The 16,508-nt window shown below is 36.4% G+C and overlaps 1 protein-coding gene across 1 annotated transcript; it reads left to right on the forward strand.

The window, feature by feature from the left end:
• Positions 1–1,437: 1,437 nt before the first annotated feature.
• On the forward strand, positions 1,438–16,442 carry LOC105383537 (serine-rich adhesin for platelets). Its single transcript, XM_011553605.3, has 12 exons — positions 1,438–1,913; positions 2,209–2,288; positions 2,497–4,638; positions 4,930–5,012; positions 5,138–5,195; positions 5,910–6,099; positions 6,785–6,961; positions 10,098–10,215; positions 11,728–11,940; positions 13,546–13,641; positions 14,104–14,315; positions 15,931–16,442. Exons 1-12 carry the CDS (start codon positions 1,516–1,518, stop codon positions 16,130–16,132), a joined length of 3,969 nt encoding a protein of 1,322 aa, XP_011551907.3. The 5' UTR covers positions 1,438–1,515; the 3' UTR covers positions 16,133–16,442.
• The last annotated feature ends 66 nt before the right edge of the window (positions 16,443–16,508 follow it).

Consider the following 16,508-nt stretch of genomic DNA (forward strand, 5'->3'; position numbering starts at 1 on the left):
GAAAACATTTGCTATCGCTTGTGCTCTAATGCCCCGGGCACGGGTGCGATAAAGATGCACTGTAGTACGCGACGCGACCGACAATACGTTCTTTTCTTGTTGAAATTCTGGTTTCGGGAGAAAACGTTTTACACTAACTAAATATCAACCCGACTCTTTGATTTTGATGTCAATCGCTTCAGCATAATATATTCTAGGTTTATAGCTTTCGCTTAAAAAAATACATTGTTATTGTTCAACAAACGGCTTTATTTAACACACGAAAATTACGTTATTTGAAGTGCCTATAAGTTTGAATCTATAGAAAATTTAAAAAAATAAGCTATAAACCCAGTTATAAGTACCTTGTGTCAATAACATACTAAAAAAATCATGGAGATTGGATAATATTAAGAGGTAGTAAAACGTTTTCTCTTTTTGTATGGAGGAGCAAATGCTATACTCTCCTCTTAACAGAGACCTAGTGAGAGTTTTCCACACCGTTCGAACGAGCATCGATCAGCGAAAAGTAGGTAGGTAACCAAATGCGATTTAGTATAGGACGCTCCGTTAGTTCAGCGCATATACCGCTAGGTGGTGTAGTGTCAGAAGCAGTTAAGTCTTTTAACTTCCTGAGGTCCCGGGTTCGAATAAATTGTGGTTGTAAGTTTTAATAGCACATAGAAGACTGATCTGAATGTATAAAAGGTATCTGTACTTATATGTAAGTTTAATGCGAATTCGTCAATTTGTCTGTAGATCTGTACCAGAGTTCCTAGGTAACTAGGTAGGTGGAGAAGGTGTCAGTATGGTGCGATCACCTTCTTAACATCACATGCTAACTGATGACCGCACATTCCTCAGTGTGCATACTCATGTTAGGCGTAGGAGGCGTTAAATGTGGCGCCCAAGTATAAGGCAGAGAAAGCTGACCCCTCTCAGAAACATTGTTACTATGAAAGGAGGGTCAGGTTTCTCTGCACATGACCGTACCTATTTCTGATCGACAATTCGCCGTTTGCAGCTGCCGCTACACGGGTACATCTACAAAACAAATATTGTTACTCGGAAGAATAAAAAACAAATATAGTAGTTTTTTTGAAAATAATACTGGCAACATTAGTCAAGATAAATATGTTGTGTTCCAGTTAGCAAAGTTACTACATACTTATATGAGATAAACTTGAATAAACTAGAAGTTAAATAAACTTTAATTATTACCGTAAACGTATCAAATTCCAACTAGGTATTTAGTTATTAAACTTAAAAAGAAATGACACTTTTTGTGTACCTCATCATTATCATTAAATATTTTAAATATTAAGTTTTAATTTATAGTATTTTACCTAACTAGATCATTTTGCAGAAGTTACTCTATGGTTATCTATGGCTAGAGCTGACCGTCACCTGTCATAACAAATATATTTACGTCCGTTGACATTTGATTTGGTTGTAGGCTTATTATATTTTAATCTGAAATTGTCTAAAATAAAGTTTATTTCAGTGTATACGGACTTCCAGTGTAACATTTCCAGTATGCAAAGGACCTACAAATCCAAGAAAGATACAGGGGGTGGTCTGGATCCTCGTGAAGTAATATTTTCGCTCGACGATAAAAGTTCAGCTTTCGATGCATTTTATATTCAAAATATTAAGCAAACTAAACGTGAACATTCATGTATGAGTTCCTCGAACCAGTACAGTAGTGCTGCTAATAAAGTTCGCAAGAGAAAATATGTAAGGAGGATTGTCAAAGAGGTTGAACGTATTCCAGAGTATACAAGCAAATCCTCATATCTGACTCCAGATAAGTCAATACATGTCAACAGAGGACAAGATTTATTCGATCAACTTCTAAATTCCTCTTCACCCACCGGAAATGAAACAATCAAAACCAATAAAAATGATTTATTTGACAAACTCAAACTAAGCAAGTAAGTTAAATTTATATGTATGAACAAGAAACCTATAAAACAGTGAGGGTTGGAGAAGGATATTATACCTACTTGTAAACTACTGATGCATTGCAATCTAGAGCACCTATGTTTACCATCAGTGACCCTAGAGTTAGCTTCATTCCCTGAAAATGAAAATTGGAGGTCACTCTAATCTTGCACAATAAATTATTTTGTTTCTGGAACTGTCATGCAATCAGTACAATGAATGATACAAAATAGAGAAACATAAAATTAAAGTCATAACTCATAAGCATTATGTTTTACTTTACAGGGAAAAAAATACTTACAGTCGAAAGAAGATTACAAAAACTAGGATAAAAACATTCAACTATTCCAGCAGTGATTCTACTGGTAAGTTAGACCATGTCAACCAGTTGGGTAAATAGGGTACACAGTAAAAATATGGAAGAATGAGGCCACAAAACTTTGACGGTGCTTTTCTCAAAACCGTCTAAGCTACTGCTTTTACACTATTTATGGCAGAGTAGTAGTAGATAGTACAGGGGTAATTTGTTAGTAAACTGTGTGATTATTTTAACTTTGCCTTCTATTTTTGCAGATTCTGATAAAGAAAATAGTAGTGAAACAAAATCACAAAATGCAACAAATATAGGAAAACATGAATTGGTTATTGAAAGAGAACCTAAGAAAAGCAGTCCTTACTGTCAGGATCAGGACGACTCTATCAACCATATAGCAAACTTGTCTATAATAAATAAAATGACAGATTCTTGCACACCGAAAAATTACAAATCTAACAATTATGAAAATAATAGACTTACAGAACATCTAATACCAAATCAGAATTCACCCCTCTGCAGCACTCCATTCATGGAAAAATATCGCGGAAAATCTATTTATAAATTCTCACCAATTTCTATGGGAAAATTAGATGAAAGCAATACACACAACACAGATCATACAGATAGCAATGAAAAAGACAAGAGTGTTGTCTTATTTGATAGCAATGAAATGGATTCTCTTGTGGTTTCTAATAATATACATGTGCCCTCTCCAGTATTGAAATGTACTTCTAAAAGTATGTTTAACAACAGTAGCGGTCATTCAAATGTTAGCAGACGAAAGAAAAACTCAAATAATAGTCTTATAAATAATTCTGTACACAAAGAGGACAGAGATGAAGCTGTAAAAGAAGATGTAAAAAATAACATTGATTCTTTGATACAGTACAGTACTGATGTGACTCCATTCCTAGGATTTGTTAATAACACTTTAAAACATGAAGAAGATCCTGAAATAATTCTAGTAGATAATGAAATAGAAACAGAAATTAATACTTCACCAAGAAAGAGTTTAGTTCTTCAGACAAGTACTAAAAATAATTTGTTTAAAAGAAGAAATGATTCAAAAGCAAGTAATTCATCTTCAGATAAGTCTAACACCTCTGTAAAATCTAACAAATCCGTAAAAATTACGAACATAACATTTGAGGAGGACTTTTTGCCACCAAGTAATATTGATACCAATCAAATGAGTATTGAAGATGAACCCTTTCTGGGCTTTTCAACAAATACAATATTAAAAGCTGAAGAAATAATAGATGTAGATAAAAGCTATTTTGACAGTGAAGAAAATTCCAGCAATGATATAACTATGGTTGAAAGTGAGATACCTAAACAGATAGATGAAATTGAGACTGAAAATAAATTAAGTATTTCCATAGAAGATAACAGCTGCAATGAAGATAAATTCATGACTTTTAGTACTACCCGAAAAACTGTTGCCACTGAATCTATAATAGAGTCAGATAGTGATGGCCAATCACATTATGACACATGTGACAGCCTTGAGCGTTTCAGTGAAGAAGAAAAATGCGAGCCGAAAACTAAAATACCCTTGGTTGTATTAGAGAGAATGAATTTATCAAATTTTGAAAAGCATAGAAATAAAAATACAAGTGACTCTTCTAGTAGTAGCAGTAATAATTCTTCAGCGGAAATATCTTACACAGATAAAGATACTAGTTCTAAAGAGGTTGAAGAATCAACTGATACAGATACTGAAAGCAATATCAGCTCTCAAACATCAAGCACTGGTACTGAGAGTTTTATAAATGAAGAGTCGAACGAATCTAAAGAAGAAATAGAGGAATTAGCTACACAGACATCAGGATCACAGAGTAACGAAGAAGAAGAAAGGAATTTCGTAACAAAAAGAAGAAGGAATGATGCTGTTAACAATTCTTCACTACTAGTCCTAGATGAAACTACGGACAATATCAACACAAGTACTAGCACTGATGAAGCAAACACAACTGTACTGCACAAATTGTTTAACAAAAATCGACCTGGTAAACGTGTTACTGAAGATTTGATATCTGAAGTGCTTTCAAGAGATGATGTTACTGAATCATACAAGAGTCTTGTTAAAAACTTTAGAATGTCTGTAGCTGATCGCAATGCTTCAAGGATAGCTGAACACGCTCATCAAAGTAATAAAGCAACTGGATCAGGACTACATTCTATATCACATGATGTATCTAAACTAGACAAGACTGTGATGGAACCAGCAATTGTCCTGCAACCTGGGAAGAAATGGGAGAGATCTTTGAGTATTTACAGGAGGATGACCACAATGAGTACATGTGATGGCTCTGTTCTAGAAGATGATGAATTGGATAGAAAGGGAAGAAAATACAGACAAAGTGTTATAGAAACTATGGAGATGCAGCCACATAAAGGTAAATATTTACAGACTAAATTGAGTTCAATGAAAGAGGTTTGTATGTGAGGTTCATGACAGAAAACTATTTTTTATTTATTTAATTCGCGTTTGTCATCTGTATCCAAATGACATCAATCAATACCTGACAAATTGACAATAGCCGGCAAAAGTTTCAGTGTTTCTAATGTTAGGTTTGTATCTTTTGTCTTTATTTCATGAATATCATGTTCTTCGTTTAGACTATGTGATTGGAATGTTACTTATATAATAGTATGTTCTATACCTAACACAAGTTTTTACATTTCAGGTCCACTACATAATGAGTCATTTCAAAGTTGCAGAAGTAGTATTGTTTCCAAGCCACATAGGGCAACTATTAAAATTATAAAGGTTTGTACCAAAATATTTTGCCTAACATCAATTTACATAAAATAAGTTGAAAAATTGTTGTGTTGGATTACGGCGTAATCCGTGTTGTCGGTTAACTATAAATAATATACAACTTTTATTTTCAGGACCCCAACAGTTCTAATCAAAGTCATCACTCTTCGTCGGTTTTGAATGATCTTTCAGGTTTGTATAAAATTTAAGACTATATTTTAAGCTTTATGATATTGATGAACCTTTTTTTGGCACTCGTCTCCACTTGGTGGTGAAAAGTGAGTACAGAAATTCATCTCTGTCTACCCTGCAGCTATGGAGTGTTTCTTGAGGTAACGAAGCCGTGATAAAATTATTATTCTGAGATTGTGGCCTTGTATGTTACAGGTGATGTTGCCATAATTAAAAACTATTCTACCAAGCCATATTTTAGAGGGGTAGCTATGAATTTGCCTCCATACTGGCAACACCGTCATTGAGGCAAAACGGCTTCGCGGAAGACACTGTCGTTTCGGTGTCTTTGTTCATAATTTTAATTTTTTGTTTTTAATTGCGTAATATTCTACTGTACGTAGAAATAAAGTTTTACAAAACTATAAATCTTGTAGTGTGACGTTATTTTAGTGAAAAGTTTCCGTTTCACGTTACTTGACTGTTCGGCTGCCATTATTCCAGTAACGGGATAATAGCCTTGCTTCTGTGCCCTTTGTTAGAAAAAAGTGTCTCAAGCCAAGTGCATGCATCTTTCCCTGCAATACACAGGTAAAAGTTACACGTGGGATCTAGAAATTAAGTTGGAATACACGTAACTCGATTACGCAGCACATGGGGAAAGTTGTATCTATGTACCCACTTCCTCGTATGTGTCATGCGAGCGACCTCGGCTAATGACGCTCGCTGTTGCAGGATTTCTACACGAGGACTGTGATGATACGGTTGTCGAACTATCGAAACTCTCGATTTCTGGTCCGGAACTCGAGGTTACAATAGTTGAGAACGTCCATGAGTCGGAGCGCCTCACGACCGCTCGCGAGTTTGTGCTGCGTCGCTGCAACCAGACAGAGCCGATACTGTTTGATGAATGTTACCCGGACACGTGAGTACACCGCCTCCTTTCATTACACCTACTTGCATCCTGGCTACTCACAAAAGGAATTTTAGAAAAAATCATGTGGTGTTTTTTTTTCAACAGCATTAGTCTGTAACTTGGCTTATGTAAGTGCATTGTAAGCAATGTGCAAGAGTGGGGATGCCTTAAGCCATTAGAATTTCTGTGGTGGATCACTTTCTATTTTATCAGGCGTTTGTTGTCTTGTATCCAAACATCAAACAATGACTTGCACACATGGATTCTATGAAACAAGCTCATTTTGTTTATCTTTTATTAGTCAACCTAATCTGTCAATAGTTAGGTATCAGAAGGATCAAATGAATAAGGTGCTCTGACTTCAAAGTATAATCAATAATATGCCTATTATTGTACGTAGCATTTAATTATAATTGCATTGCAGATATTTACATCAATATGTAAAAAAAAACATCCCACTACATAGAACTTGTTTAAACTTTGTACAACCATTGATTCTATTGGCCACTCTGCACCAGCTTTATTCATTAACCACATAATATATCTAGTTATAGCAGTACTGTTTTATAAGTGCTTAACATTACTTTCCTCTTCTAACTTACCCCTCACATTTCAGCAAACTATGCATTAAACAAAACACTGAAGGCATATACATACATCCTAACCAGATACTCTAACCACACTCACTCCGCAGGGTACTAAAGAATTGCCACAAGATTGGCGAGGGTGTGTATGGCGAGGTGTACCTGTGGAAAGCTCGCGATGGCCGTGCGAGGGTTATGAAGGTGGTCCCGATAGCCGGCAGCACGAAGGTCAACGGGGAGCATCAGAAGGACTTCCACGAGGTCATCTCTGAGATTGTGATTGCTATGTAAGTGTGTTTTGGTCTTTTTTCTAAAGGTTTTATGTGTTTCCCTGTTTCTGGTTTAAAAAATGATTTTCCTAACAGTAGGGAATATATCTGATGAAAAGGGAGGTACAATTATTACAATCTGTGAGTTTTTGCATCTGTTATATGGTTTTCTAAATACATATGCCAACACAACAATATTCTCAAATATATGCTCTGTACCTAGCCAATGAACTGTCTACATTATTTTACAAGCAGGCTTATCAAATAGTACCATTAATTAAATGCGTTTTTGGGCGCCCGCCATAAAACCGGGTTTTCTTAGTGTCTCGTGTAGCCGTTATAAATTACCTACTTCTGAAATAAAACAATCTGGCATGAATTTGGAGGTGAGCCAAAATGTTCTATGTTACTTCCTTAATCATCTGTTCCATGCCGAAAAAGCTACTATCAAATGTAAATACAGTTCTCCCATATTAATAATGCGCATGCAAATCTTCGCAAACTGTCGTATTCCCGGAAACACCCGAATCAGTGCCTTAAACAAAGCACTTGTATTTTGATCCTTGTTCGAAAGAAATAGTAGTCAATATCATGTGGCACATAATCGAAAACAATTTGGGCGGTCGGTGGCTGTCACCGATCAGTCAAGGGTCTCAAGGTCAAGATCAATATTACTTTTGTGGAATTATAAAGAGCTGCAATTACACATCGTTCTTGTTATTTTTTTTAAATGTGAATTTAATTTCAACTTTAATTATTTTTGACGATGCCATATTATGAGACACATTTAAGAATAAAATATGCGTCACATTGATAGACTTCACTTTGCCAATAAAGCCACACCCAAAAGGCCAAGTTTGTAATTGTAATATTATTGTGAATGATCAGCGCTGTAAATACTTTTAAACTGAGATTTTAATGTAAACATTTTTATTAATGTGAAATAATCAGTGCTGTAAATACTTTTGAACTGAGATTTCAATTTTTTATATAAACCTGTGTTTGAAATCCATTTCTCCTTATAATATAAACCTTGTGTTATTCAAACCTTCTTTCATCCATCTTTACATCAACTTCAGTAAGACACTTGAAAAGTACCTACTGTAACATTTTCGAAGCAAATTTTAATATTATGGAATATTATGAATTATCGAATCAAATTTCGTTACTGATAAATCAATTATCTCTTTTAGTACCAATTACATAATTCTACTAAAATTTCATGAAGAAAATGCACTTAACCACTCTAAATACATAATAGTTTTCTAACGCTCGGGAATACGACCGTTGCCGAACAATGACGAAGATTTCTATGTGCATTATCAATTTTGGGGAACTGTACCTAGTATAGAAAATAGTTTTTTTTGCGTCATTCTATTATAGATAAAATCACAAAGAGTAAAATATCAGTAGCTGCATTCAATAAGTTTTGGAGCACAAAGGAAGATCATGCATAAAAATACCACACAAAAGCAATTCCCAGTACAGATATTTCTGGGAAATGTCGGCTGTTCAATGTTTTACCCAGAATTTATGTATAATGAATAATAAATCTGACTGTATTAAGCATGGACCTGCATTATTTTATTTTAGTCACTGCAGTATTGTGAAGTTGTCACATGATAACAACGAAATAGACAATGAATGATGAATGTAGTAGGTAAGTCCGTATTGGCCGACACTTCTCAAGTGAAGAATGTTTGCCTTTTCCTTAAAAATATCCAGTGCATCGTGCACAGTTAGCCACTGTCATTATATCCCATTCCACAGGGAAAGACATCACAAAACTATCCTTATTCGAATGCCATAAGGGTTCTGTCAGATGTCTTTCCCCGTGGTATGGGATATAATCTGACTGGTCAATACTCACCCTAGTATAGCTCTAGTAATCGACACCTAAAAGCTAAAAAGTTAATACATAGTACAAATATACACCTAAGAAAGTAGCGCCCAAGTTATTTAGTAATTAAATACATAAATACATAAGTGGGTCAGTAGGTTGATTACATAACTCATATTGTTACTGCTCTCAGTAACAGTAATTTCGTTACATTTACTCCAGTGCAGATTTACTTCTTATTCAGTATTTCGCATGTCGTGTAACAATTCGTTACGATTCCGTATCGAAATTGTAACAAGGTTATAATCAATCACACATAAGATGAATGAAATGGTAATAAGTAAAATCATGAATAGATTGATCCTTGTAACTAGCAAATGTTTTTTTTTTATATCGTTAGTAATAAATAGTTATTTTTGAGTAGGCATCTAGGCACTGTACGAATTTAAAATATTCTTGCGTCACAGATTTAACCCAGGCACCCGGTTTTGCGTTGGTTTCTCCCACCCGACCCACGAGAAAACTTGATATTGCAATATTTGCTAAACATTGCCATGCGACAAGGTTCGCGTCAGTATTGCTTCAGAATGTCGTATACGATTATTGAAGATGTGTCTTAGAATCAAGGTCAAACGGTGCAAAGGTCGACAGAAGTTATGACCAATACTGATGTGCTGACGGCAGGCATTCTGACGTCAGAAGTTTAATAGAGGAATATTTGTATCAACATCTTATTGTTTCCTTTTGTGACGTAAATGTTGTGTTGATCATGAGATTGCTACATATCGGATGGTAGAAGCAACGTAGGGAAACAAACTGTAATCATCAATGATAAATACGCAACTTCGATTTAAGATACTACCTTCGCCTAACGCAATAATACTAGATAAATTTTATATTTTCGACAAAATTTGAGTGTAGATGACACAACGGGAACCCATACAATAATAAATAAAAGTTTACTCGAGTTTCATAACCATTGTTTAAACTTTTTTGCGAAGCTGTGAAAGTGGTCTCGAACGAAATTGCGAAATTGAGTCATAATTTCCCCGAAACTGTTTAACTGTACGTGTTACGTGACTCATAGTACGAAATATATCTTATTGAATATGATGACTTGGCATTATTTTGTTATTTCATTTTGATGATGCAAAAGAAATCGGTAGAAAGATTGAAAGCAAAATGAGTCATTTCACTTTCCTATGTGATTTTGCAACAGGCATATTAATTAGCAAAGCAAATATAACTGACCATAGACAATAATTTATCTATTCAAGCTAGCTCGTTGTTTACTTATGTTTTTTTTTTGTTCAGGGAATTGAGCGCACTCCGCGCTCCCATAGCAGATATCGAGAATCACTTAGATGAGGGCAAGGACATCGCATCACTGGATCTACATTCTATAGAGAATGCTACTGATTGCTTCAACGAGGTAATTTACTGCCGCCATCTTGCTGCGTGCTCTATGGTCCCTTATTTTTCTTAATGGTATTCGTGTCGTGACTTTTGACAGTTTTCGGCCAGTGCTTTGCCGCTAATGAGGTCATGGACCCTAGAGTTAGGTTCTCTTTACAAAAAACGAACAAACTTACTTACTACGTTTTCGTAAGCTGAAGTGACCCCCCAACACGTGATATATTCGTGAGATGGGTTCGTGCCTAATTGACAAACACGAGAGACTAAATCAGGCTCGTCCCATATTCAGATTGTATGTTATTATTGAAATGAGAGATAGCGACACGTGATTTTAATTTATTGATAATTACAGTGATTTATCATTCATCCTCATCAGTTCAACGTGAGATATTATTATTATTTGTATTGAGAAATTGATGACTCGATGTTCTGAAAGGATTTTTGCTTCAATATTTCATAATTTATAGATAGGTGGAAACATGAATCTGATAAGTAGTATCATTAAAAGGTGACTAACTGAAGAACACGAGTAGTATATGTTTTTAATAAAGTATTTACTTATTTATTTACGTTCTGTGTGGGCGTTATTCGCTCATCGCGCATGTTTGCAAAATGCTTAATGCACTTGTAATTTTTTGTTTATTTCTCATTCTGAATGCCCATTTACGCATTCCTTTCAAATTCATTAGCAATTTCACGGATTAGCTGATCGGTAGTTATGAAACACATTAATTAGAACTAAATTATGCTTGTTTTTAAGTTTTGTGTTATCAGTTGATATACCTACATAATTTGAAGATATCATAAATCTATGAAGTCGCTTTCAGCTACAAGTTAAGTACTTTTATTGGATTATCAAAACAGTCCAATCTAATAATTTGGAATACATTGGAATGCAATTGTAGAATTCCTTTTTTATCTCGAGGACTGATAAATTTTATTGACTCAGTCTGAATGTTCAGATATTGTAAGTGGGTCAGACATTTATCAAGAATAAATGCGAATTAGAAATGTCGAGGAGCAGGCAACGGTCATTAGGTTATCATCGAGTCAATAACACAAGGGACCCCCTATCATGCTTTGTCAACAAGTGGATAACGTGCCACAGACGATTCATAAGTCTGTCAAATAAATAGCAAAGTGAAAGAAACCTTATCATAGCTATTTTGTTGACTTTTTTACTTATTGGCCGTAAAGGAGGCCGTAAACAATGACCTATTGTGTTCACTATACATATTGGAAAATACATTTGATAGGCATGATGTATCAAGAGCGAATGAAGGATTTCCTTGCATTTAGAAGACCTTGCCTTGCTCTCTTCTCCAAAAAGTAGCCTTAATTAATACACAAAGTACTAATTAACTTTTCGCAAAGAGTAAAACGAACCCTATTTAATCAGTTCATCACAGCTAATAATATTATTGAACGTATAGGTTAGTTACCTACGTTTTAGAATAAGTTCTACAATTCTGTCCTGTTTTTGTTCACAACTAAAGCTATCAACCTAACAAACATTTCACCCCTCCAGGTGTTGGCAGTAAGGTGCGTATACGGCAGCTACCCATCCCGTCTGCTCGACCTGTGGGACTTATTCGACGAGTGCAAGGGCTCAGAGAACGACAACCCAGCCGTGCTACCCGCAGACCAGCAGTTCCTGGTGCTGGAGCTGGCCAACGCTGGCCAGGACCTCGAGAGCTACCAGTTTACCAACGCGGAGCAAGCGCATGCGTTGTTTATGCAGGTTGGTGTTGGTAGTTTTTTGTTGAGTTGATGCTGGCAACACTGACGTTGAGTTGTTGACCATAGACTGTTTTGATTGTTGTAACTTTTTTTTTATTTGTGTGTTTTCCTTTTGTGTTTTTTGTGACTTTGGTAAACTAAAGTGTTGTGTTCATCTTTGTCTAACTAGGCTAGCATTTGTTAAAACCTACTTACCTACTTATATTATTATGTAACGTTATTTAATTTAATGACCTTTAGTTGACGATTGTCATGCACTGATGAAGCTCATAATCTTTTAGAAAACTCACCCAACAGCCGTGCCATGGCCAAAGATAATGATCACGTACAATCGTATGATGTATGTGAAAGTCTCGTGACAATCACTGCTTGTGAAATACGAGAAAGTGACAATGATAAAACATTATTATCTTGTTTAACTATTATTATTTAGTCTTTTGAACTCATTTCCGGCTAGACTTTAGTCTGTAGAGCTTTGTTAAACAAGCTGTAGAGTGAATGAGAGTTGGCTTACGGTATGATTTATAATTTAAGTTTTCGTGCCTGGTTTAAGAGTTTTTTTTACTTTGGCAACGATTACCTAATTACCTCAGTCATTATGACGATTAGTGAGGATTACATGACTATTGCGCCTTAATCTTATTAAATGCGTTAAATGCGTGTAGTATGATATCTTTAAGCACGTGCCATTTATTAGTCACGTTAAAATACTTCCGTCGATAGTAAAACTCGTATTGTTTTACATTTATATGGCTAATAGTTCAATTTTATGTGTATATTATAACAACGATTAATTTAATCAAGGGGGTATAAACAGACTTATCAAATACGTTGGACTCATCAAGGACGCAAAAGATTTCTTAAAAGTTATGTTTCATTTTTCCTTTTGTTTTTATGTTTTGTTAATTGATTTTGTTTTTCAGCATCTAAAATAGCATGAACGACTTTGCACTCCTGGACGATGAGTGAATTTTTAGTTCACGTTTTGACCATACCGTGACTAGATTTTCACTCATCCTCTATGGGAGCGAATATGGCTGCTTTTGATGTTATCCTGTTTTAATTTTTTTGTGTGTGTGTTAATTTTCTTTGTTTTTCATATATATTTTGATTTATTAACTGTGTCACTGTGAGTCTTAAATTATGATGTAGGTATAAAAGAAAACTCTACTCATAAGAAAACGACAACTGTTTTCTTTTATGCAAATTGCGAAACCCCTACTACACGTACTAGTCGGCCGTATCGATCGTATAGACAAACGTCATTATATCGCGATTCGTCATCAATATGACTGGCGGAACTTGCTTTATTGAGTTTATCTATGCTGATAATAGCTCTAAACATTAACTGTACTACCACAAAAAACTTTAAACACTGTTCAACTAGTGTTTTGCCCTAAGGGCCTTACCACAAAAAGTTAGACAGTATTTAACAGATGTTTAGCGCTGTCAAACGCATCTAAAATCTGTTAAATTTAGTTTTAAACACTTGTTAAACAATCTTGTTTAACAAAGTTTTTTGTGGTAGTACACTAATTGCCCCACCCAACTGCATTTCCAAAGCATTCTTCTCGCAAGTCCTAACCATTTCCCCTACGCATTTCAGGTGGCGTTTGCTCTAGCGGTAGGCGAGGAGGCGTTCCAGTTCGAGCACCGCGACCTGCACTGGGGCAACGTGCTGATCGCTCCCACTGAGCAGAAGGTAATAACTAAAGTCAAGTCTTGCTTCACGAGATCGCAACCACCTCGATCACCTGATTCATCATCATTATCAGCCCATATCTGCCCACTGCTGGGTATAAGCCTCTATCAGGCCATTTCTTCTGGATTAGACTGTTTTTATTGTCTGAATCCAAACACAATATAAATAATTTAATATGCACAACCTCGGACTAGTATTTACCATCGCTCTAGAATCTAACATTGCTACCATATTTCATCACAATCCCCTTAACTCAAAGATTTTCTGGAAGAAATCGCTTTTAGTGATTCGACCGCCTTTTAACACATATAACATAAGTTCAGGACATGAGCTTGCTAGGAAACTGAAGGGTTATAATCTACAGGCTTGGCAGGCGGGTTAGAGATATCACACAACAGCAAAAAATACAAACAAATAATTCATCTATCTATATTTTTTACATCAACCCATCCTCTTCCCCAGTACGCAACATTCGTGCTCCGCGGCCGTTCCTACCGCCTGCCACGTCGAGGGGTCGCGGCCACCATCATCGACTACTCTCTGTCTCGCGCGGCGCTGCCCGTGGCGGGGGACCGCGTGGCGCTGTACAACGACCTCGGGCGGGACGAGGAGCTGTTCGCGGCCGTCGGGGACAAGCAGTTCGATGTGTACCGCTCCATGAGAGAGCACACTGGGTGAGTGCTTGTCTTACTTTGTTTGCTGCAAGGTTTGGCGAGGTTTTCCGTAGGAATTCCGGGATGATAAGAGGTAGCAGATCGATGTTTATCGCTACATGATACTGGGTGAGTGGGCGACGTGGTTGGTTTACTACCGTCATCGAAAAATAATAGGCCCGTTTGGACAGATACACAAATTTGCCATTTACTTGATGAAATACATAAAAGACACATAATCTGGCTTATTATTTAACGGTCGAAAGAAAATAGCTTTTGATTGATAGTTACTAAGGGTGGGTTGCACCATTTAACTTTAACTATTACAGACGTCAAATCTCTTGAAGATTGATCTGTCTCGTCAAGAGATTTGACATTTGTAATAGTTAAAGTTAAATGGTGCAACCCACCCTTATTGTTTAGATTTGTAATGATTTTGATTCGACATAAGCTGTCATCCCACACATTTGTAGCTGTCCAAACGGGCCTCTTATATCTCGACGTGACATCATCTATACTCGCTGTCGCGCGCGGCGCTGCCCGTGGCGGGGGACCGCGTGGCGCTGTACAACGACCTCGGGCGGGACGAGGAGCTGTTCGCGGCCGTCGGGGACAAGCAGTTCGATGTGTACCGCTCCATGAGAGAGCACACTGGGTGAGTTTTGACGTGTTTGGGTCTTTTTAGCTAGGTGTTTAGGTCAGGCTACATCCGCACAGACAGGGGCGTTTGGCAACTGATAAGCAACATTGCGTCGTTTTCGTCCTGCAACCATCTTCAGACATACACACTTATCTGGCACGCCCTCTAGTTGACGTGTATTCGACGAACGTTTACGGTACATTGCAAGTAAACAAAAAAGTTGCTGATAAGTGGTCTCAATCAATATGCATTACTTTTACAATATCAAAATTTATACAGTTGCAGTCTAGATCTAGAATAAATCTGACTATGTAATAGTCAGATTGTTGCGTGAAGATTTATGTTGTAATTTATAATCCATATTCTTTATGGAGCGTAAAAAATATGGATAGAGACTAGTTTATTTGAATACAGACGAGATGCCACACAAACCCAAGTCCGTTTGAATTCCTCTTTGATGTATTTAATATAGTTCTACCGTTTCATATTTAGTTTATATTCGGCAAAAAAATTCTACTTTATACTAGACGGTCGTTGCCCTAAACATATCGAGCGTTGCCCAAGTTCAGTCACTTTTTACCCGAAACTCCAAAATATTTTGTAGGTGACTTTACTTACGTCTACAAAGTTCGGCGACACGTGAAGGCCGACATTTAAAAGTCACAGTGAATCATAGCGTCTAAAATATATTCGCAATTTGATCTTTATCTTGTTACCAAAATGATTTTTTAATACTGGGCTGTCTGGTTGCGTTACTCAGAAATTATCTAGCTTAGTTTATGTGTCGCAGAATGACTCATACTTGCATATGTTGCAACAAATCATCAGTCAGTCAGTTTCAGAAAACTGAACGCAAATTGATAAGCTGATAACCGATAACGATAACATCAAAGGAAGTCGACAACTATGACTAGGCAGATATTTATCAAGTTCCTCTCTGGTAAATAACCTCGCATTACGACAACACACTAATATACCATTCTTGTCTTGTTTCAGTAATGATTGGAAGGTGTTTGAGCCGTACACCAACATTCTCTGGCTCGAGTACGTGGCTGATAAGATGATAACAGCGCTGCGCTACAAGAGAGTCAACACTAAGGTGCACAAACACTACATCGCCAAGCTCAAGGGCATCAAAGACCGCATCCTTACCCACAGGAGCGCAGTACAATTCGTACTCACTGACGACGAATTTTAAATTTAGAAAAAGAAACACAAACAACGAACAAATTATGTAATAAAATCTCTCACGACATTCACCATTCATTCAATTCAATAAACAATGGACATTTTAAACATGGTTTGCGATTTATATAAAGGTAGCGTAGATTGCTTGACAATGCATTGTGATGTATATAGAAATTGCTTATATAAAATTGTTACAGTAGTGGACCTCGAAAGATTTATTTATAACATTGTAGAACAGTTTCAAAAGCTTGAGGGGGATTTTTCACCCGATTTAGTGCCTTTGTTCACACAAGAAATAAACTCATATGTTGTGTTCCCAAGTTGAAGTTTTATTGTCTCCCACCCTAGATTGAATTGAGTACCTAGGTTTAGGTAGGTAATTTAAT

This window comes from Plutella xylostella, chromosome 23, assembly GCF_932276165.1.
Source record: "Plutella xylostella chromosome 23, ilPluXylo3.1, whole genome shotgun sequence".
In the NCBI taxonomy this organism is placed as follows: domain Eukaryota; kingdom Metazoa; phylum Arthropoda; class Insecta; order Lepidoptera; family Plutellidae; genus Plutella; species Plutella xylostella.

What these genes read in the sequence shown, in the direction of transcription:
- LOC105383537 (XM_011553605.3), top strand. Translation starts at nt 1,516, where the DNA reads ATGCAAAGGACCTACAAATCCAAGAAAGATACAGGGGGTGGTCTGGAT. An exon ending in GATGAATGTTACCCGGACAC is followed by an intron (nt 6,100 to 6,784) that starts GTGAGTACACCG and finishes CTCACTCCGCAG; the next exon opens with GGTACTAAAGAATTGCCACA. An exon ending in TCCATGAGAGAGCACACTGG is followed by an intron (nt 14,316 to 15,930) that starts GTGAGTGCTTGT and finishes GTCTTGTTTCAG; the next exon opens with TAATGATTGGAAGGTGTTTG.